The sequence below is a fragment of the Triticum dicoccoides genome, chromosome 3A, assembly GCF_002162155.2.
Source record: "Triticum dicoccoides isolate Atlit2015 ecotype Zavitan chromosome 3A, WEW_v2.0, whole genome shotgun sequence".
Taxonomy (NCBI): Eukaryota; Viridiplantae; Streptophyta; class Magnoliopsida; order Poales; family Poaceae; genus Triticum; species Triticum dicoccoides.
Genome location: NC_041384.1, coordinates 23,930,247 through 23,950,585, shown reverse-complemented (window position 1 = coordinate 23,950,585; position 20,339 = coordinate 23,930,247). Strand labels below are relative to the sequence as shown.

Sequence of the window (20,339 nt, the reverse complement as noted above, 5' to 3'; positions counted from 1 at the left end):
TAGTCGTAACGGCCGATGCATCGCGGAGCCGTGGCTGGAGTGAAAACCGACGAGGTTGCTCAAGCAGGCGGTAGCCCTTTGTGCCGTTTGTCGATGTAGCCGAGAGCGTGGGTGGTGAAGCCGTGATTGAGGTAGCCGTGCGAAGAATACCGTGGTCGATGTCGAGTCGGGGTAGCTGGTGTCGAGGAAGTCACTGTGGAGTCACGGGCGCAAGGGGGCACCGAGTTAGCATGGGCGCAGTGGTGTCAAAGTAGGGGTGCACTAGGAAGAAAACATTGTTGACGACGCGTTGCGCCGGCACCAGGCTTGCCAGGCCCGAGGACACGTCGTGGACGAAGGCACGCGGTGGTGTTGCCAACACCGGACATGCGTAGACTGGGACTTGCACGAGCCATACGCCATGTCGAAGAAGTCGGAGAGGCCAGCAGAGAAGGACTCGACGACGGTTGCGGGCCAATCGGCGCGGGGCCAATGTCGCCCACGGTTGTCGGAGTAAATGAAGCGGTCGGGGTAGATGACAGCGACGCTGGCAACGGACTGGAGCTGGACGAAGACAAATGGGGTGGACGGGCGGCTGCGGCGGCTACGGGGGTAGCCGCGGCAGCGGCCGAAGAAGAGCGGCGGCAGTGGCGGCTAGGTTAGAAGCGTGGTGGCGATGCTCGAAGTAGGCGAAGAATCCTGACAGCGTGACGAAGACCGGCGCAGACAGTGGCGTTCTCGCGCCAAGGGAGACGACGCGGCGCATATCACGGGAAGTCAGCGCGCGGGGACGACAAAGTGGACCACGGGCCGCGGCGCTAGGGCCCGAAGGGGCGACGTAGCGGCGGCAGGCGGGTCGGGGCGACGGCGGGGACCGCAGGCCGCGACGCTGCGGCCCGAAGGGGCGACGCAACGGCGGTTCGTGAGTCGGTGCAGCCGCGGGGACGGTCTTAGGACAGCGGCGTGGACCGCGTGCCACGCTCGCTATGACCGGATGGGGTGACGCAGCGATGGCGCGAGGGTCGGTGCAGCCACGGGACGGCCTAAAGCGTACAACCTCGGGGTGGCTGGGACCGCGGGCCGCGACACTATGGTCCGAAGGGGCGACGTAGCGGTGACGCGGGTCGGTGCAGCCGGAAAAAAACCACGGGACGGCGGCGTTGCGGCCCGATGGGACGACGCAGCGGCAATCCGTTGCTCGATCGGTGGAGGTGCATGCTCAACTCGGGACGGTTTTTATGAGGCCTGCGAAGGTGCGCGACACCAACGGGCCAGGTCGATACGTACGGTGTAGATGAGGCATGTATACAACTGATCAGACCAAACATGCAATGAAGATGGAGTGACTGGACGCGAAGACGGAGACGACGGGTTCTGCAGCGGTCGCGTCACATGAGCATGCAACTAAGCAAAGACCACACGTGCTGGACAGGAAGTTGATTTGTACGTATATACAAACAATCAGCCAACGTGTGCACACAACACGGATCGGGCTAGCGCAACGCACGCCATGCGAGCAAAGCCGGTGCACCCACGCACGTATGTCCCGTCCGATCCTGCTTGAAGTGGATGGAGGTTGACTTGATGTAGGATCCCTGATCGGATCAAGGCGACGACTGTCAGCGCATACCGACATGCGGACGGAGGCGTGGACAGCGGCCGTTCCGGGCCTCAGCGTAGCACGCAAGGCTGTGAGTCGGAGAAGACGCTAGTGTAGTCGATGCCGAAGTCGGAGTGGAGGCGTGCGAGGGTCGACGATGACGGCGGGCGACACAAACCGATTTTAGATCGAAAAATCAAAAAATAGACACCGATCAAAACGATCGGCGAGCCGAAGCAAAGGATCGGGAAAAAGACTTTAGGGCAGCCGGTCAACACGACCAGCGGACGAAACCTAGGTACGGGCGGCGTGGCCCCCGGCGGCGGTCATGTAGACCGACCGCCCCGGAGGCGGCACGCGGGTGCGGAAGCGGCGGCGGCTAGGGTTTAGGATCGATTAGGTTAATACCATGTTAGAAGGGAGAGAGAGATTTGATGAAATTATTGTTGATTGTATTGCTTGAGCCTCGTGTGCATATATATACAGGAGTACAAAGACTAATTTGAAGTACAAGACAAGACAGGACCAAATTCTAGTCTATCCTATATTTTCTAATAATTCTTATACTCAATATATAGGGTTATGGGTGATCTGCCCGCACGTTGAGTAATAAAGCCATGTTGCTTTAAAAAAAAAGAAACACTAATGCTAATGCTAGCCGTGAACTGCAGGAAGGATGGTCCGACGATGTCGGCCACTGGGAGAACTGCGCCAACAAAAGGGCGACCTGCGCAAATGAGTAGGATTCATATCCAAACACTTGCACTTTCTTTCAGTTCATGTCCTGTGTGCAACTAATTTGATCACAATATTTGACATGGTATGGCACCGAATCCACGTTGCAGCTACGCGATCGAGAGCATACACTTGTCCTGCAACTACGCCTACAAGGATGTGGTGCAGAACATTACCCTCGGAGGTACGTGATTATGTGTCCACATTCACAGCAGTGCTTGTGAGTTCTGCCTGGCTAGAGTACATGCAGCGCTAATGCATGGATGGTTACCCAACTCTTCCGAAATGCAGATGATTATTACTTCACCCGCTACCCGGTCGTGGAGAAGAGACTAGCACAGGCCGGCGTCAGACTCGCGCTGATACTCAACCGTATATTCGACAAGAAGAAAGCAGATACCATGCCGTTATACGTACAGTAAAAGAGCTATACTTTGTACATGAAGTGTATACATACGGGGCTGCAAGGTATTGTAGCTGCCGTTGCCACGCCAGTTTCTCATAAATTACCGCTTCAATAAGTTTGCCATTCTGTAATAAGAGTCACAAAGCCTTGGCACAGCACTCAGAAATTCAATTGTTGTGAAGTTGTAATATAATTCAACCGTCTATAATAGACTATTTGCTTGAACAATAATAGCCAATCCACAAGTGAAGTTCAGAGCCACGTTTTATTTCCTCTCAACTTCTTTCATTCCTTTACGTTTGTGCGCCGCTGTTTATCTGTGACCCGATATAAATTACTTGTGCATTTCTTCGTAACAGGACTCGGATAGTACAAATCAGCTGATCTAGCCTTCTATGATCCATGGTGGCGAGTACATTCAATTTCCTGAGCAAATTCCAATAGAATGGGTGGAAATAATAAATGTGAAATCAATATGGAACAAATGGTGCACCAAATTAATTTTATTCATATATCTCAATTCCAAATTAATTTAATTTTTTGCCAAATGGTGCACCAAATTTAATTTTATTCAAATTTCAAAAAACTTTCAACAATTTGAAAAAAAATTTGGGATTTCATGGACTTTCCATGATTTAAAGTTGTTTATGAATTCAAAAAATCATGAATTTTAAAAAATATTCCTGAATTAAAAAACTATACACAATAATTGCTCACGAATTCTAAAAGAAGTTCTTCAATTCAAGAATTTTCATGAATTTAAAAAAAGTTTGTTGATTAAAAAATGTTTGCAAATTTCAAAAAACATTGCCGATTCAAAAACGTTCATGAATTTCAGAAATTGTTTCTAAATTCTAAAAAATGTCCATTCAAAAACAAATCGTGAATTTCTAAAACAATTATTATTTTAAAAATAATTCTTACTTTCTAAAAAATTCTATAATATTTAAAATTTTATTCGGAAATTTTAACGAACATGAAATTCAATTGTTGTGAAGTTGTAATATAATTCAACCATCTATAATAGACTGTTTGCTTGAACAATAATAACCAATCTACAAGTGAAGTTCAAAGCCACGTTTTATTTTCTCTCAACTTCTTTCATTCCTTTACATTTGTGCGTCGCTGTTTATTTGTGACCTGATATAAATTAGTTGTACCTTTCTTCGAAACAGGACTTAGATAGTACAAATCAGCTGATCTAACCTTCTATGATCCATGGTGGCAGGTGCATCCAGTTTCCTGAGCCAATTCCAATAGAATGGGTGGAAATAATCAATGTGAAATATATATGGAACAAATGGTGCACCAAATTAAATTTTTTTCATATATCTAATCACACTACCTAAGCCATCTAAACCACGGGTGTATACACATAACCGATAATCAATGCGAGCGACCAGCCTAACACGCCAGTACCTGAGAAAACTTCACGAATTTGGAAATTATTCCAAATTTTAAAAAATGTTCAACAATCTGAAAAATGTGCGGGATTTCATAACATCTCCATGATTTAAAAATATTTACGACTTCAAATATCATGAATTTAAAAAATTGTTCACGAATTCAAATTTTTTTTGCAATAATTGCACACAAATTCTAAAAGAAGTTCTTTAATTCAAGAATGATCATGAATTAAAAAACTTTTTTGATTAAAAAATGTTTGTCAATTTCGAACAAAAATGCCAATTTAAAAAAACATTAAATTCTAAAAATGCTCACAGATTCAAAAACAATTACACTATATCTGACTTCAAATAAAAAGGGAAAAACTGAAAATAAAAAGTGAGAACGTAATTGAAAAATAAAATAAAAAAGGAAGGAAAACTGGTAGGGTGACAAAATGCGAATGGGCCGGGCCAATTGACGCGTCATGCTCGTGACAGAAGTTTTGTGTTTCGTCAATTTTCTCCGACCTATGCGATAAATAGAATTGTGGTTCCTTTTTAACCCGTAACAGCATGCTCTCTCTTCCGATTTGCAAAGGTTATATAACCATTCAGGCCGTATTTTCCCCTATTTTTAAGTTTTCTTCTTAATTTTCTTCCCTTTTTTCTAATTTTTATATTTTATAACTTTTATATTTTATTATTATTTTCCTTTTTATTTTTATTTTCTATTTCATTTTCGAACATCTTTAAAATTCGTGAACATCTTATGAGAAATCATGAAAAAATTTCTAATTCATGAACATTTTATCAAATAGTGAATATTTTTCGAATTTCCAAACTTTTTCTACAATTTTGCAAACATTTTTTGAGATCCTGACCATTTTAAAAATTTGGGAAGAATTTCTAAAATTAATGAAAAAATATTTGACAAACAATTATCAAATTCATGGACATTTTTGAATCAGAAAACTTTTTCAATTGGTTAACTTTTTAAGAAAAATGGTGAGAGTTAGATCCATGAACATTTTTAAAATTTATAAGAATTTTTTAAAATTTTATGAACATTTTTAAAATTTGCGAATTATTTGAAATTAAGATTAACAATTCCGGTCATTTTTTTGAAATTTGAGATTCATGAACAGTTCTCATTGTAAAAAACAAGAAATACAAAGGAAATAATGAAAGAAGATGAAAAATAGGAGTGCCCGGCCCCCATATTGGTTGGCCCAAAATGCGTTGAGGCGGTGCGCATTGGTGGCTATTCGTCGTCCTACATGCGAAATTGGGGCTCCCCAACATTTCATTGTGGCCTGCAAGACCCGACCCCCTGAGTATACAAAGGAAGCCCAAATCAGAAGGAACTTCCCCGTGTCATGAGAAGACCAACAAAAAAGAAAGGTTGCCCCCCAAAAAGGGGCAGAGAACCAACTCTTTCCACCCATGTTGCTGTCTCCTCTCATTTATTGTAGCGCCGTGTGGAACCATTTCCGTCCGTCCCCAGTCCATGTTGATGACATCATGGACGCCGCCTCAACCCCCATGTCCTAGTCCATTGGTTTGGAGTTGGATCCCAAGACTTCAACAAGTGTTGCGCCTCCGACGGCCTCCCTCCACCGCCTATGCCAGTATCTCGTCCACCAATGCCGATGGCGAGTCGGGCACATAGGTGAAAAACCCTATGCCACCGCATGTAGGTGTCATCCTCCTCCTGCTTGTACCGCAGTGGCCTTCAATGAAAAGGAAGAAGAAGACGGGTTGTGGTGTTCCCCTTCTTCCTTCATTCCGAAGGCGGGTGAAACTCGACACCTTCCGAGTCCAATGTCGGACCAGAAACGTCTCAATGAGGTAAAAAGGCATCCTTTACCTTTGTTTCGGCTTGTTTGATTGAATGCAAGGTGACCGTGAATTTTTTTAGCAAATGTGCAATGAAAAAAAATCTGAGACTTGATGAGGACAAGGAATGAGCATGCGGAGAAGATTACACAATAAAAAGTGGAGATGGAGGAGAAGAAGACCTCAAGAGAGGAGGGCAAGGTGGGATGCTATGCAAGACGGAAGACGAATTGATAAGAAGGAGGCGCATAGGTTCAAAATTAAGGAGCGTCGAGCCACAACTGAACAAATAGCCAAGGAGAACCGATTCATCATGTTGGATGCGAGCTCCTTAGATTTAGTGTTGAGAGAATTTTTGAAGAAGACACGAATGGCAATCCAATCATGCACTCTAGGTCCGCCAGAGGAGGGGGCGGTGCACATGTTGAGGACGGGGGCCGATGCACACACGAGCAACACGTGATTTGTACATGTCGTCGGCTAGATGTTTTTGTTTATGCAATTTTTTTGAAGTTATGTGCATGATTGCTTTTCGAATTGTGTGAAAAAACGTTTGATTTTAAAGGCAATCAAAGTATTTGAACAAAAGAAAAAAAACATTATGGACATTGAGGTTTCCAATTTTTTTTTAGAAAAATGGAGATTGGGATATTGCAGCACTGAGTTTGCACATCTCGTCGCCAGCCTTCAAAGAAAAAATAGGCAACGTTTTATTAATTCGTCACGATATTTACAGGGACGGATGGTAGATTCCCGGGGTGTCCTAACCAAACATGGCGGCCATCACCGAAAGATAGAGCATGCTTCGCTAAGTTGTGAGCTTCATAATTTGAGCTCCTAAACTCGTGACTAAAATTGCAAAATTCAAAATGCAGCATATGGACTCTCTCTGTTAGAGTTGTTCTGGGCCACGATCAGCCCGGCCCTGTTAGACCGTCGTGCCACCAAATTATACGTCACGTTGCGGCCTGCGAGACCCGGAGTACATAAAGGAAGCCCAAACCCGAAGCAACTTCCCCATCCCAAGACGACCAGCAGAAAAGAAAAAGAGGCAGAGGACCCAGCTCCCCTGCCCCCTTCCTCCGTCAACGGCGCAAGAAGCAGAGTAGGGCAAGGAGGCGGAGCAGAGCAGAGCAGAGGGGAGGAGATGGCGGCACCGCGCCCGCATCCGCTGCTGCTGCTCCTCGTCTCGCTGCTCGCCGCCTCCGCGCCCCGCCGCGCCGACGCGTGGGGCAAGGAGGGCCACATCATGGTCTGCAAGATCGCCGAGAAGTACCTGTCGGAGGAGGCGGCGGCGGCGGTGCAGGACCTGCTGCCGGAGTCGGCGGGCGGGGAGCTGTCGACGATGTGCCCGTGGGCAGACACCATGCGCTTCCGCTACCACTGGGCCAGCCCGCTCCACTACGCCAACACCCCCAACGTCTGCAACTTCAACTTCTCCCGTCAGTTCATCCTACTCCCCCCCTCTTTCCTAGTAGTACCTTTCTAGTTCAATCAATTATGGTTTCTGATGCAAACCGAACAGAGCTTAATTAACGCCATGACTAGTTACCGCATGCTAAACCAACAAGAAAATGATTTTCTATTTTCTGACAACGCATATAGTGTTTAAAAAAATACACATGTCCAGATAAACCAATGACTTTGATATTCAACAATTGTCTAGGATGTTCATTCTAAGACAATTATGTGCCTACCCTTTTTCGTGTAGGAATATTGAAATTGTATTTATAGCTTAGTGTAAGTCTACCGAATGCGCAGTTTTAGAGGGTTGAGATTTACAGGGGAAAAAACATCGACATGGAATTAGCAAAACGGCGAAACAAATGCACCGGGAAAATGCACTAGTATTGTCACACATTCAGCTTTTTTTTTTGGCCGAAAAGACTTAGATCTATTATAAAAAAAATTATCAAAAATACAAAAAAAAACAATATGATTTTAAAAATACAATGAGGTCTCTGAACCACCGAACGACCATTGCTACCGTCAGAACGAGCCACCGATGCCCTGTTGTCGTCGCTCCCATACCGGAGTCGGCTTGACCTTATTGATGATGGCCGGGAAGTTTCGTACACCTACCCCAAGGACCAGTGCCATGGAGCCGTAGTCGTCGTCGTTGATCCCTTTAATTGATCTATAAAAAACCTAACACCAAATCTCGTCGTCGCGTACACACAATGACAAACACTAACCTCGCTGCCTCGAGAAGCTGTCATGAGTGTACACCGGCGCTCCTTCTAATCCGTCCCGATGGACGAACTGAAGGAGGATCAATGTCCGAAAGACCGACTCGAAGAAGCGTCGTCATCCATCCGAGCGTCCTGCGTGGACTAAAACCCTAACTTATCTACTAGCAGAAGCCGAGGTACCAGGATTCTCCTCCCCGCCACCGAGCGCCCGGAGCAGCAGGCAGAGGGGAGGCGAATCCACAAGTGCTCGCCGGCTTACCTTACGGAAGGGGGAAGAAAGACAACGGACTGACGGGGGATTTGCTAACAACGAAGAGAAAATAGAGTTTTTTTTAAGAATAAAGGAATATAAACATTTGTAGGACAATATAACAAGAAATGTTGTTTTGAGATAAGATTGGTTGCATGCATGAGGGGGAGGTATCGGCAGATCCATTGCTTGCACATGCCTATCGCATATATGCCATCTTGTGATCCGGGACCAACCGGCGATGTTGCTTGTTGGGGAGGGGAGAGGTTGAGTCAAGACAAAGGGTTCTCCCACTCTCTGAGCCTAATTAGTTTGCTTGCTTCACGCATCCCCCGACACGATTCCACCGATCGTTTTCGTCAGAGCAGAGCAGACAGTGTTCCTCCATCTCATCAGATCACCTAAATAACTGCACTCCCTCAAAAAAAGGAAGAACTGCACGTGGGCAAGTGAGGCCGATCTGCTGCCATCTGATCTGATCGGGCGACAACAGAATATCGCTGTGCTTGTTCTCTTTCGCTGCGCGGCAGGCATGTGGGCTTGCCCGCGAGCGAGCGCGACGGACGGACGCCGGCGATCACAGTCACATGGTCACATGGATGATGATGGAATGGATGTGACCACATACTAACCTACTCCCTCTGTAAATTAATATAAAAGTGTTTAGATCACTACTTTAGTATTCTAAACACTTTTATATTAGTTTACGGAGGGAGTATTATATTATTATTAATGAAGCATATATATACATATATATATGTATATATATATATGCGACGGCATTATTAGTGGATATATTACGTGAGGTCGCCAAATGAATAGACTAGCAAGTGAAAAAATTTCACAAGATGATTAGGCAGTGTGGTAGCAGACACTAGTAGAAGAGTCAGGCATAAAGTGTTGAAGTTTGTGTTGGGTTTTTGATCGTGGGCTCATGTGGCTGTGTGAATTTCAGGGGATTGCCACAACTCACGCGGGGAGCAGGGGATGTGCGTCGTCGGGGCCATCAACAACTACACGGACCAGCTCTACACCTACGGGGACTCCCCCAAGAGCTCGTGTAAGTGCCCCCCAACGCACTGTCGAAACATATGCAACAGGGGCTTCTGAATCTGAACGACATTGATTCACGGCCATCTGCAGACAACCTGACGGAGAGCCTCATGTTCCTGGCGCACTTCGTGGGGGACGTGCACCAGCCGCTGCACGTCGGCTACGAGGAGGACGAGGGCGGCAACACCATCATGGTGCGCTGGTACCGCAGGAAGGCCAACCTCCACCACGTACGTGTATCCCTGCCACACGGAAGTCGTGTTCATCAGAGCTGGTATGGTTTTTGGTCTGGACTGAACTTCTCGGAGTGTTTGGTGTGTGTTGGCAGGTGTGGGACGTTAGCATCATCGACACGGTGATGAAAGACTTCTACAACAAGAGCATGGACACCATGGTGGATGCACTCCAGACGAACCTCACTGTCTGTACACCACAAGACTGTTAACAGTTGAAAATACTGCCACCAATAGCTTTGCTGTGTTTCTAATGCTAGCTGTGATCTGCAGGAGGGATGGTCCGACGATGTCGGTCACTGGGAAAACTGCGCCAACAAGAAGGCGACCTGCGCAAACGAGTAGGATTCATATCCCATTGCTTCCCCTTTTTTTCCAGTTCGTGTCCTGTACAACTAATTCGATCGCAAGATTTGACATGGCATGGTATCGAATCCGCCTTGCAGCTACGCGATTGAGAGCATAAATCTGTCGTGCAACTACGCCTACAAAGATGTGGTGCAGAACATCACCCTAGGAGGTCAGTGTCTATGTTCACAGCAGTACTTGTAAAACCTAAAGCAGTGTATGCATTTTGCCAGCCAGAGTGCAGTGCTAATGGTTGGCAACTCTTGTGAAATGCAGATGATTATTACTTCACCCGGTACCCGGTTGTGGAGAAGAGACTAGCACAGGCCGGCGTAAGGCTGGCCTTGATACTCAACCGGATATTCGACAAGAAGAAAGCAGATACCATGCCGTTATACATACAGTAAAATAGCTATACTTGTACACATATAGATATACGGGCTGGAAGGTATTGTAGCTGCCGCTGACACGCCAGATTGATCAATTACCACTTCTATAGGTTTACACAGTCTGTAATAAGAATCACGCAACCTTGGCAGAGCATTCAGAAATTCAGTTGTTGTAAAGTTGTAGTATAAACCCTCTATTTGTCTATGTGCTTGAACAATAACCCAATCCGCAAGTGCAGTTCATTTCTTTACATTTGTGTCTCACCATTAAATCTGAGACATGATATAAATTAGATGTACATTTCTTCGTGACATGACTCAGATAGTACAAATAAGCTGTCCTAGCCCTTGTATGAAGAGTAGATTCAGTTGCTCGAGCCAATTCCAATTGAATGGGTGGGAATAATCAATGTGAAATCTACATGGAACAAATGGTGCATCAAATCAATTTTATTCATATATCTGAATCTCACGATCTGAGCCATCTAAACAAGGGGGGCCTGCCTACACGCAATCGGTCGTCAGTGCGGTCGACCTGTGGAACCCGCCAGTACCTTAGTGAGCGCATGAGCGGCAATCCCAATGGGGCAGAAGAGCAGGCACAGCGAAACCGAATGCCTGGTCTCGATGTTGTTCTTGATGCCATCCTGGTACACTTGTCTGCATCACCAGCCAGAACAAGGAAAACATGAACACCTACCACCACAGTCCTCACAATCACATACACTTGAAAGCAAACAAAACATGGCCAACTGACCTTGCGGCGAAGAGGTCGACGGCAAGGAGGTGGATCCAGGCGGAGGCAACGGTCATCTCGCTCGCGAACATCCTCACAATGCCAGGCAACTACACGCGAGATCGAGGAACCACACATGTTATACTTTTTGCTAAGGCACAGGAACATTCAGACACTGCACAATGCTTGTACTGAATTTTAGTGTTGCTGCAGGTATTGAACATTCAGAGAGTGTGAGGACTGCTGACCGACCTCCGGGAGCCAGTATTTGCTGGCGAACATGGCGCGGATGGTGTCGGGGGTCCAGGAGAGGTAGAGCAGGTAGGCGTAGAGGAGGCCGAGCGCCACGTAGGGGGCGGTGCTCTCCACGGCGCGCTTAGTCTGCGCAGAAAGGCACGAGGATATGTTTTTTTCCTGTCAATGGCGTGGCCGCCGCGTGTGGGGGAGAGGAGGAAGAGGAAGAGGAAGGAGGGACGGCGGGCTTACGACGTTGGCGTTGGGGGCGGCGATCATGAGCGTGTAGAAGGGGAGGACGGCGACGGTGCCCAGGGTGAAGGCGGAGCTGGCAATCTGGGACGTGGACAGCCCTGTACGTCGGGAGCAAGAATGAATTCAGTCAGTCAGTCAACCCATGGCCTTGCGAGGTCGTCGACCGGATACTAGAGTGGAACTGCCATCTCTTGGTGAAAAGAAAGAAAGAGGGAGAGAAGCGTGGCGTGCGTGCGTACATGCGCGAGGCCGGAGCAGAGGCGCCCTGGAGCAGGCGGCGCCGGGGCGAGGGGGTTCCGGCCGGGGATGGCGCAGCGCGCCCCAAGAGCAGGCGCGGAGCTGGCCGGAGGAAACCGCGGCCAGGCGCGTCGCCGGCGTCCGCCTCAGCGCCAGCAGCACGGACGAGCCAGCTACCTGCAGCAGCAGGCGAGAAGTCAGCAGAAACAAGTCAAGCAAAGGCACAAGGATGGTAGCGAAGCTGATGGCTTACCCGCGTGGTGGGGGAGAGCGCGAGGGCGGAGGGAGAGGAGGCCGCCATTTCCTGCCGGGGGTCGGGAGGAAGGAGGAGAAGGGGGGGGAGGGCCTTCCCCTCCTTCCCCTTTGTACTAGTGGGAGTGGCGAAGCAGGCAAGGCGCCGAGCTGTGGTGTGGTGTGGTGTCGTATGGGGAAGTATGGGGAAGTGGATCCTCTAACATAGCTACAGTGCAAACTAGTGTAAAACACAAAAGAAAAGTCATGGATACTGTAGCAAACACTGTATTATCTATTTAAGTAGGCACTGTACATAGTTACTATTGAGATAAATAAATTTAAAATTAATTTTATCTATATGTGATTTTTGTAAGTGTATAAAGTAGGTTTGTAATTTGCAAATTAATTTAAATCATTGTAGCCTTAATCATATAGAAGTGAAGAACGGAAGGGTGTTAGAGGATTCACTTCCGTGGTATGGTAGGAAGGATTGAGTGACTAGTCCACTGATTTCGTTTGCCTTACCATCTTGGGAAGGGAAGGGCAGGTCGGTGGGGGTGGCGGGTCCCGCCGGAGTGGGAGGGGGCGGTGGCCGCCAGCACCACCGTCCGTGCTCAACCACGTCCAGCTTCACGATCCATTATTAGTACGTACATCCTCACCTCAAACTGTAGCCATGTTGCCCATGTGCCGAGCCTTGACTCCTCGCCGACACGTGCCTCGGTGCCTGCTCCGAGTAGCCGTGATCAGCACCAGATACCCGCACCACTCTGCTGCAACACACAGTCAGTTACCTCGGCGAGAGACCAACACACTGCCTGCAAAAAAAATAAAAAAAGTGATGAAGCAAGAAAAGAAGACCCGAGAGTGAAACAAACGATTAAATCAACAGCATACAAAGTGCAAAATGGATAAAACACAACAGCATGCAAAGTGAAAATGGATAAAACACAAACCAACAGAGACATGGTATAAGTTTCAACAACATTTTTGATTTAAAACCAAAACTGTCTCAGTCCACAGGTCGAGCCATTTGGCCCAAACCTCCTCATCTCATCACGGATATCAGTCTACGGATTAATTAACATGAATTAAAAACAACTGTCGCTGCCACCTCCTCCCAGGAGAAGTGTCTTGGGAGAAAGATGCTAAAAACGGTAACCGACTCGGACGAACTAGTATATCTCTCTTTGTCTAGGACCTATCCTCTCCCCTCTTATTTCTCTCCCCTCTCCCCTCTCAGTATAAACGGTATGTTCAGAAGAACCGCAGGTACTCCGACGCCACGGCCTGGAGCTCCGACGCCATCACCTGGAGCTTCTCGAGGTCCAGGTTGGGGGAGAGCATGAAGCCGGCCCCGGCTGCGAGCGCAATCACCAGCAGGCTGCCCTTCAGGCAGGTGGCACCGCGCGACAGCCTCCCGATGATGGCCTTGCAGTACTTGTCTGCTTCCTTGATGGATGCCTTCTCGCCAGAGTCCTCAGCTTCCTCCAGAGCCGCCTCATTCTGCAATACCAACCAGATGTGCACAAGATTATAATATGCAGGGATGTGCTGATAGTTCAGTAAATACTACTGCAGCTTAAAAAGTGTCAATGCCACATACAGGAGTATCTTTGATAAACAAGTAAATTAGCTTTGCATTCATGCTTAGAAAGTGTTAATGCCACATATGTCGCATTTTCGCATCACAACAGCTTGAACTACTTTCTACAGAGCATTTCCTAGTAGAACAACTATGCACATAATTACAACCAGACTGGATGAAGCATCTGAACTGTAAAAAAACAAGTCGTGCACATAAGCTCACCTTAGCCTTGAGGCTCTTCAGAGTTGCTTTAAGAGCTTCAGAGTTGAGCTTGGGAGAGAGTGTCTTCCAGTCAGCAGTGATTTTGCGCAAGACCGCAACACTGGCTTGGATATTCTCTGCATGAAGCTTGTCCTGGAAACAGAAATTAAACATCAGTCTGAGCCATTTTCTTGTATAGGACAGAGCTGTACAAATGCAAAGAAAACAAAAAAGATCACTCACCCACAGCTTGTAGGACTCTGGACTCTGAGTCAGGCACCAAATGAACACATCAGTGGCCTCCTTGGCGAGCTCTGCATTATCTGTACATAATACACAGGTAAGCTAACTGGAATTTGCAGAACAAAATTTCACTGGCTCTGTATTGCAAAATGAACACGTTTCTACTCACTTTCTTGCATTCCCTTCACAGCCAACGGCAGAAGCTGCTGTGATGCTTGCTTCACAGCTTTGGAGCCAGGAGTACCAACAAGAGCCAGCTCCTTTATTATTGGATAGGCTGCCTCAAACCTTTCTGTAGCCTAAAGAGTTCAATGCAGGCATTAGAATATCATCTCGTATTAAACATGCCACAGAAAGGAGGGGATAATTTAGCAAACCTTGACACGTGCATTAGGCACGGGAAATGTGCATCTCATAAAGAGATCAAGCGTTCCAGCAGGAACCAGGCGCTCCCCCTTTCTAACGGCGCCATTCAGTAGCATAGCCCGAGCTTTGGAGGCATTAGGGGTAGACACAAACCTGCACATGAAATCTCATTAAGCACTTCTGGAAGTATAAGAACTCAGATATAATCACAAAGTGTATTGCACATAATTACAGTTAATATGAGAACTAAGATATAATCACAAAATGTTATATACATATTTATAGTTATTAGTATAAGAACTAAGATATCACAAAATGTTATATACATATTTATAGTTATTAGTATAAGAACTAAGATATATAATCAAAAAATGGTATGTACATATTTAAAGTTATTAGCACAAGACTAAAATAAAGCCACCAAATGTTATATACATATTTACAGTCAGTATAAGAACTAAGAAATAATCAAAAAATGGCATATACATATTTACAGTAAGTATACCTCTCGAGCAACTGCAAAACAAGATCTCTTGACTGCGGGTTCACACTTGACTTTGCACACACTGTGGGAAATAGGGAATGCGACCAGCAAAACATTCCCGAGACTAGGTCGCCTTGAGATGCCTATCATATATAACACGAAAATTAAATTGTGTAAGGAAATAGAAAATATGCATATTAGGGCCTCAGAAGTAAACATAATTCAAAGGGAGCAAGAAGGTGATAAGGAAACTGAGTAATACCTGATTAATAACCCAGGCGATGATGGGAAGCTTTTCCTGTCCAAGATATTTACTGTTCCTCACTAGTTTTGGGGAGAGGTTTATTAATACATCTGGCTTCCTTCTTAAAGTCAAGGCAAGCACAACGAATATTGCAACCTGATGAAACAAATGTTTGGTTAAAAAATGAAGTCAAAACATCAACTCAACAAGTAACCACAAGTTCAATACTGGGATGAATGATAGTCATAGTGTGATGAATTCTACCTGGGCTTTTGGAGTTTGTTGAACAACCTTCTTCGAGCCCTTAGGTCCCACAGTTGGACCTGACAATTCAGACATGATGCTATCTATACACCACAAAACAAATTCTCCCAATGCATCAGGAGATCTCTGGGTGATCCAATCACTTGCAGTCTTGCAAACTGGCTCAGGAACATGGGACAAGGGTACCTGTTTGATACATAAAACAATTATTAGGCGCATCACAGAAAGAAAAGAAAAAACAAATGTAAAGCAAAGCTGTTCTCACTCTTAAATTTCTCAACATAAGGTAAAAAATGGTAATCACATTGATGAAGTCGAAATGCAATATGGAAAAGCGTAAATATACTAAATAGTTAACTCATCTCTATAATCAGCCTTGCAGATTAACTCCCTCAACCCAATTCAGAAACTAATAAAAGAAAACCAACCACCACTATGATTTGCTCTAAAGCCATTTGGTTTTCTTTTCGTGATGTGGTGGATCAACTATGTACACCTTTAGTAGTAGTAATCATTAAATATGTGGGTGCTCATAGCAGTAACAAATTTACCCTATCCATTTATTTACAGAAAAGGTAAGTACCACCACAACATACTGTAACCATCAGTATGACCAGCTTTATTGACATGCATACAGCGCACTACAGTCATTATTGGCATGATGATGTAAAAAGCTGCCTTCTAAGACAGCATCTTAGGCATATAATAATTCGATGACCTTAAGACTTGTCAGGAATTCAGATGATTAATAATACTGGACAGCCAACGTAAGTACGTAGAATAACCGTTTCGTAAACCACTAAAGACAGTGCTTGAATTAGTACCATTATTGGCGTAAAAATAATGAACAGTTGACACAAATAGTATGACCACTACGCAAACCACCACTACCGACAATGCATTAATTCGGTATGAACATTGGCACGAAACCATAAATAACTCAACCCTAGCTTATCTGGTATTCAGACAAGTAATACTTGTGGATACCAAAGTAGCATAACCGTCTTGTGGACCACTACAGATGTTGCTTCAATTCAAACCAGTGTGGTGTAATAATACTGAACAGATAATAAAATCAGCACAACCGTTACTCGACCCACTACTGAGGATGCATGCATTAGCATAAACATTGGCGCAAATCCTTAAAACTGAATAACCATCCTATTAAACGCAACTCTATTTCACATGCATTTCAAATGCAACACTCATATGCATACAGAAATAGGGGGCATGTAGTGAACTAATAACTCACATGGACCGTCTTGGGCTAATACTCAACACATACCAGAATCAGCCTAACCGCTACTCGAAGCACTACTGAGCAAGTGAGCATGCAAGAATTAGTATTAAAATTGGCGTGAAGCCTAAAAACTACATAACCATCCTATCAAGCGCAATTCTATTTCAGATGTAATTCAAATGCAACACTCGTATGCATACAGAATTAAGGAGCCTGTAGTGAACTAGTAAATCATATCGACCATATTCGACTAATACTAAACAGGTACCAAAATCAGTAACACTGTCGCTCAAACCATATTCGACTAATACTAAACAGGTAACAAAATCAGTAACACTGTCGCTCAAACCATCCTATTTAAGCGCAATTCTATTTCACATGTAATTCAAATGCAGCACTCATATGCATAAAGAATTATAAAGACTCTGGTGAACTAAAAACCATAGTGGACATTGGCAGTAATACTACTAAACAGATGATGCTTGAATTCAAACCAGTCTGGCATAATAATACTAAACAGATAACAAAATCAGTAATAACTGTTACTCAGAACTACTGAGGCTGACTGAATTAGGAACTTTAAAATTGCATAACCATCCTATTAAGCACAATTCTATTTCACATGTAAATTATTACAGGGACTGTAATGAACTAATAACTGACATGGACGATCTTGGATTAATGCTAAACAGGTAATAAAATCAGCATTAACCGTTACTCAAACCACTACTGACGATGCATGAATCAGAATCAATATTGGCGCGAAACCTTAAAATTGCATAACCATCCTATCGATTGCAATTCTACTTCACATGTATATCAAATGCAACACTCACACGAGCCTGTAGTGAACAAATAGCTCACATCAACCATCTTGGACTATTACTAAACAGGTAGCAAAATCAGTATAATTGTAACTCTGACCAGGACTGACGATGCATGAACTAGCATTAAAATTGGCGCGAAACCTTAAAATTGCATAACAATCCTATTAAGCGCAATTCTATTTCAGACGTAATTCAAATAGATATGCATACAGAATTAAGGAGCATGTAATTGACTAACAGCTCACATCGACCATCTTGGACTAATAATAAACAGGTAACAAAATCAGCATAACCATCACTCAAACCACTACTGACGATGCATGAATCAGTATCAACATTAGCGCGAAACGATAAAACTACATAACCATCCTTCCAATTAAGCACAATTCTACTTCACATCTAATTCAAACACAACACTCATACATGCATAGAGAATCAAGGAGCGAGGGGTGAACCAGTAAGGCAGTAACTCACATCAACCATCTTGGGCATGGGTGACTCCTTGAACATCTTTGCCCACGGGAACTGGGCCGCGCTCACGTTGGCAAACGCCCTGCCAAAGTAGTCCGCGAAGCGCATGAGCTGGATGCCCTCCTGGTTCTCATACGAGGCCTGCGCAAACAGAGCAAACAATCAGAATCTAACAAAAAGAAAAGAGCCGCAACCTTTACAGCATCCAGCCCTCACGGCACAGTACCAACTACCAAGCCTTTCTGAGATCCCATCTTGACATCACGGGATCCCGACTTTCTCGACGGCCCATCCGTACCATACCAGAATTATGCATCTACCTCTAACCACGAAACTAGTTGGGACAGAACAGTGTAAGGGAATTTGGACATGGCCGGCGAGATCCGACACTAAACCCCGGCCAGATCCGATCCTTGGGAAGGAGACGAAGCCATGATCCGGACCGGGCCTCGCGAGATCTGGCCTCCGGGAATGCATTTCGGGGAGTGGGGAGGGGTAGGGGTAGTACCGAGATGTCGACGAGGTGGGCGGCGAGGTTCTCGGCGTCGATGAGCGCGGCGGCGTCGGCGACCGTGACCTTGGGTTTCTTCACCTTGGGCTTCTTGGGCTTCTTGGGCGCCTCGGCCTGGGGGCGGTCCTTGGCCGCCCCGTCCGAGTCGGAGCCCTCGTCGGAGGAGCGGGAGCCCCAGGGGACGCGGGCGTTGGCGTCGTCGGAGTCGTAGCCGGCCGCGGCGTCCCGGGCGGCCTGGATCGCGCGGTGGCGCTCCTGCGAGCGCTTGTCGAGGCCCTCGAAGACGCCGGGCTTGCCCAGATCGGGCGCCGCGGCCGCGGCCGGGGCCACGGCGGCGGGCTTGCGGCTGCTGCGCTTGGCGTAGGTGACCTTCTGCCAGCCGTGCGAGGGGTCGGCGGGGGCGGCGGAGGAGGAGGCGGCGAGCGCGTCCATGGCTGACGAGGAGGAGCCCGCGGCGAAGGCGACGTCGTCCATTGCCATGGCTGGGGTGGTGTTCACGAGCGGGGTCGGGGCAGGGGAGAGGCAAGTCGTTCGCTCGCTCGCTCTGGTCTGGTTGCGCGCTGGTGGGTGGGGGTGCGGGGCGGAGGAGGAGGAGGAGGAGAGCGATGAGAGCCGTGGCCCGAGGACGGGATTTTATTCTGCGCCGGGGGGTGGGGGGGTGCAATTCGGGAAATCTTCCGTGAGCGTGAGCGTGAGCGTGAGCGTGAGCGTGCGTGCCGTGAGCCGATGCTTCTACTGCTGTCGCCTGCACCGCTCCTGCATTGGGACGTAATCCTGGCGAAAAAGAAGGACTTTTAATTGGGTGAATTGGCTTTGCGATATGATATGGCGATTGATGGATGGATTTGATGATGCAAATATGCAGACACGTCACTGGCCCCTGTGGATGCAGGCTAGCTAGGGCTAGGGGGTGGATCGTGAGAAGAAAAAGATGGTGGGGTCACTTTTGTAAGCAAGGTGGAAACAATATATGTGTCTCACCTTTTAGTCCTTGCTGAAGTGTATATTTTATATTTTTATCTAGTCTCCGAAATTGGATATAAACCCTAAAGTTTCCGAATCGGACAAATTGGTCTCTATTATTGATGATGTTCTTGCGGGCGGCGGCGCGAGCAGAGCGAGAGAGAAGGCTGGGAGGGAGTGGCGGGAGAGAAGGAGTCGACCTCTTGTTTTTACGTGAAGGTTACCGGTACCACGTCTAGCTGCATGCGCCGACGTTGCATGCTTTTAATCGGGGTGAAGTTTCCCGCGCGCGGGTGCCGGAAGTGCGCGTTACTGCCGATTTAAAGAAACGGCGCGGGTGACGTGGAAAGTGGGCCTTTATACATTGCCTAAATCTTAAACTTATCTTTTGGTTATGCTATCTTCCAGTTCCGTTAGACGTCTTTTGCGATGCTTTGGATATACATTCCAAAGCCACAGACTCGTGGGTGCGAAGTTTGTCGTGGGTGGATCCGACAAAATGTAGTTAATGGTTTCGCTTTTTTAGCACGGCGACACTGTTCTCATTCACGAGGGCAAAATAGTTATCAAGTATTAACTATGCCCGCCGCTTTGGCGAGAAATTCTTGGGTGCACGTAAACCGATGTGCCAAGCTAATGTGCGGAGCAAGAGAGAAGATGGGGAGAGTGGGGACATAGAAGGCGTGAGCCTCTTGGTTCTACTAGAAGGCTATCGGTATGGTGTCTAACTGCACGTGCCAATGTTGCATGCTTTAAATTCGGGTGAAGTTTCTCGCGCACGGTGTGAAAAACGTGAGTTATTGTCGATTCAAGGAAGCAGCAATAGTGATGT

The 20,339-nt window shown here is 46.4% G+C and overlaps 4 protein-coding genes across 5 annotated transcripts in view; 2 read left to right on the top strand and 2 right to left on the bottom strand.

Moving 5' to 3' along the window:
• The window catches only part of LOC119266800 (endonuclease 2-like), a 7,339-nt gene extending 4,351 nt beyond the window's left edge, over window positions 1–2,988 (top strand). Inside the window, exons 5-7 of the mRNA XM_037548078.1 lie at window positions 2,251–2,318; window positions 2,425–2,498; window positions 2,606–2,988. Of these exons, the coding sequence (XP_037403975.1) occupies window positions 2,251–2,318; window positions 2,425–2,498; window positions 2,606–2,736 (273 nt within the window). The 3' untranslated portion in view covers window positions 2,737–2,988. The remainder of the gene's footprint in view (window positions 1–2,250; window positions 2,319–2,424; window positions 2,499–2,605) is intronic.
• Window positions 2,989–6,964: 3,976 nt separating this feature from the next.
• Window positions 6,965–10,660, top strand: LOC119266801 (endonuclease 2-like). The gene is made up of 7 exons (XM_037548079.1): window positions 6,965–7,386; window positions 9,342–9,446; window positions 9,530–9,669; window positions 9,768–9,860; window positions 9,946–10,013; window positions 10,119–10,192; window positions 10,297–10,660. The coding sequence occupies exons 1-7, from the start codon at window positions 7,092–7,094 to the stop codon at window positions 10,425–10,427; spliced, it is 906 nt and encodes a 301-aa protein (XP_037403976.1). The 5' UTR covers window positions 6,965–7,091; the 3' UTR covers window positions 10,428–10,660.
• On the bottom strand, window positions 10,636–12,945 carry LOC119266802 (protein MAO HUZI 4, chloroplastic-like). 2 transcript variants are annotated; one of them, XM_037548081.1, is made up of 7 exons: window positions 12,125–12,945; window positions 11,874–12,048; window positions 11,632–11,732; window positions 11,398–11,526; window positions 11,167–11,255; window positions 10,964–11,069; window positions 10,636–10,827 (listed from the first exon to the last, which is right to left on the bottom strand). In XM_037548081.1, the coding sequence occupies exons 1-7, from the start codon at window positions 12,170–12,172 to the stop codon at window positions 10,816–10,818; spliced, it is 660 nt and encodes a 219-aa protein (XP_037403978.1). In that variant the 5' UTR covers window positions 12,173–12,945; the 3' UTR covers window positions 10,636–10,815. The 2 variants fall into 2 exon arrangements, with proteins under 2 accessions (XP_037403978.1, XP_037403977.1); XM_037548080.1 differs by having other exon boundaries at window positions 10,649–11,069.
• A 132-nt stretch (window positions 12,946–13,077) lies between these two features.
• LOC119266799 lies at window positions 13,078–19,143 on the bottom strand. The gene is made up of 10 exons (XM_037548077.1): window positions 18,542–19,143; window positions 18,037–18,174; window positions 15,496–15,681; window positions 15,250–15,387; window positions 15,009–15,130; window positions 14,515–14,656; window positions 14,307–14,436; window positions 14,138–14,217; window positions 13,916–14,047; window positions 13,078–13,611 (listed from the first exon to the last, which is right to left on the bottom strand). The coding sequence occupies exons 1-10, from the start codon at window positions 19,022–19,024 to the stop codon at window positions 13,363–13,365; spliced, it is 1,800 nt and encodes a 599-aa protein (XP_037403974.1). The 5' UTR covers window positions 19,025–19,143; the 3' UTR covers window positions 13,078–13,362.
• Window positions 19,144–20,339: the final 1,196 nt, after the last annotated feature.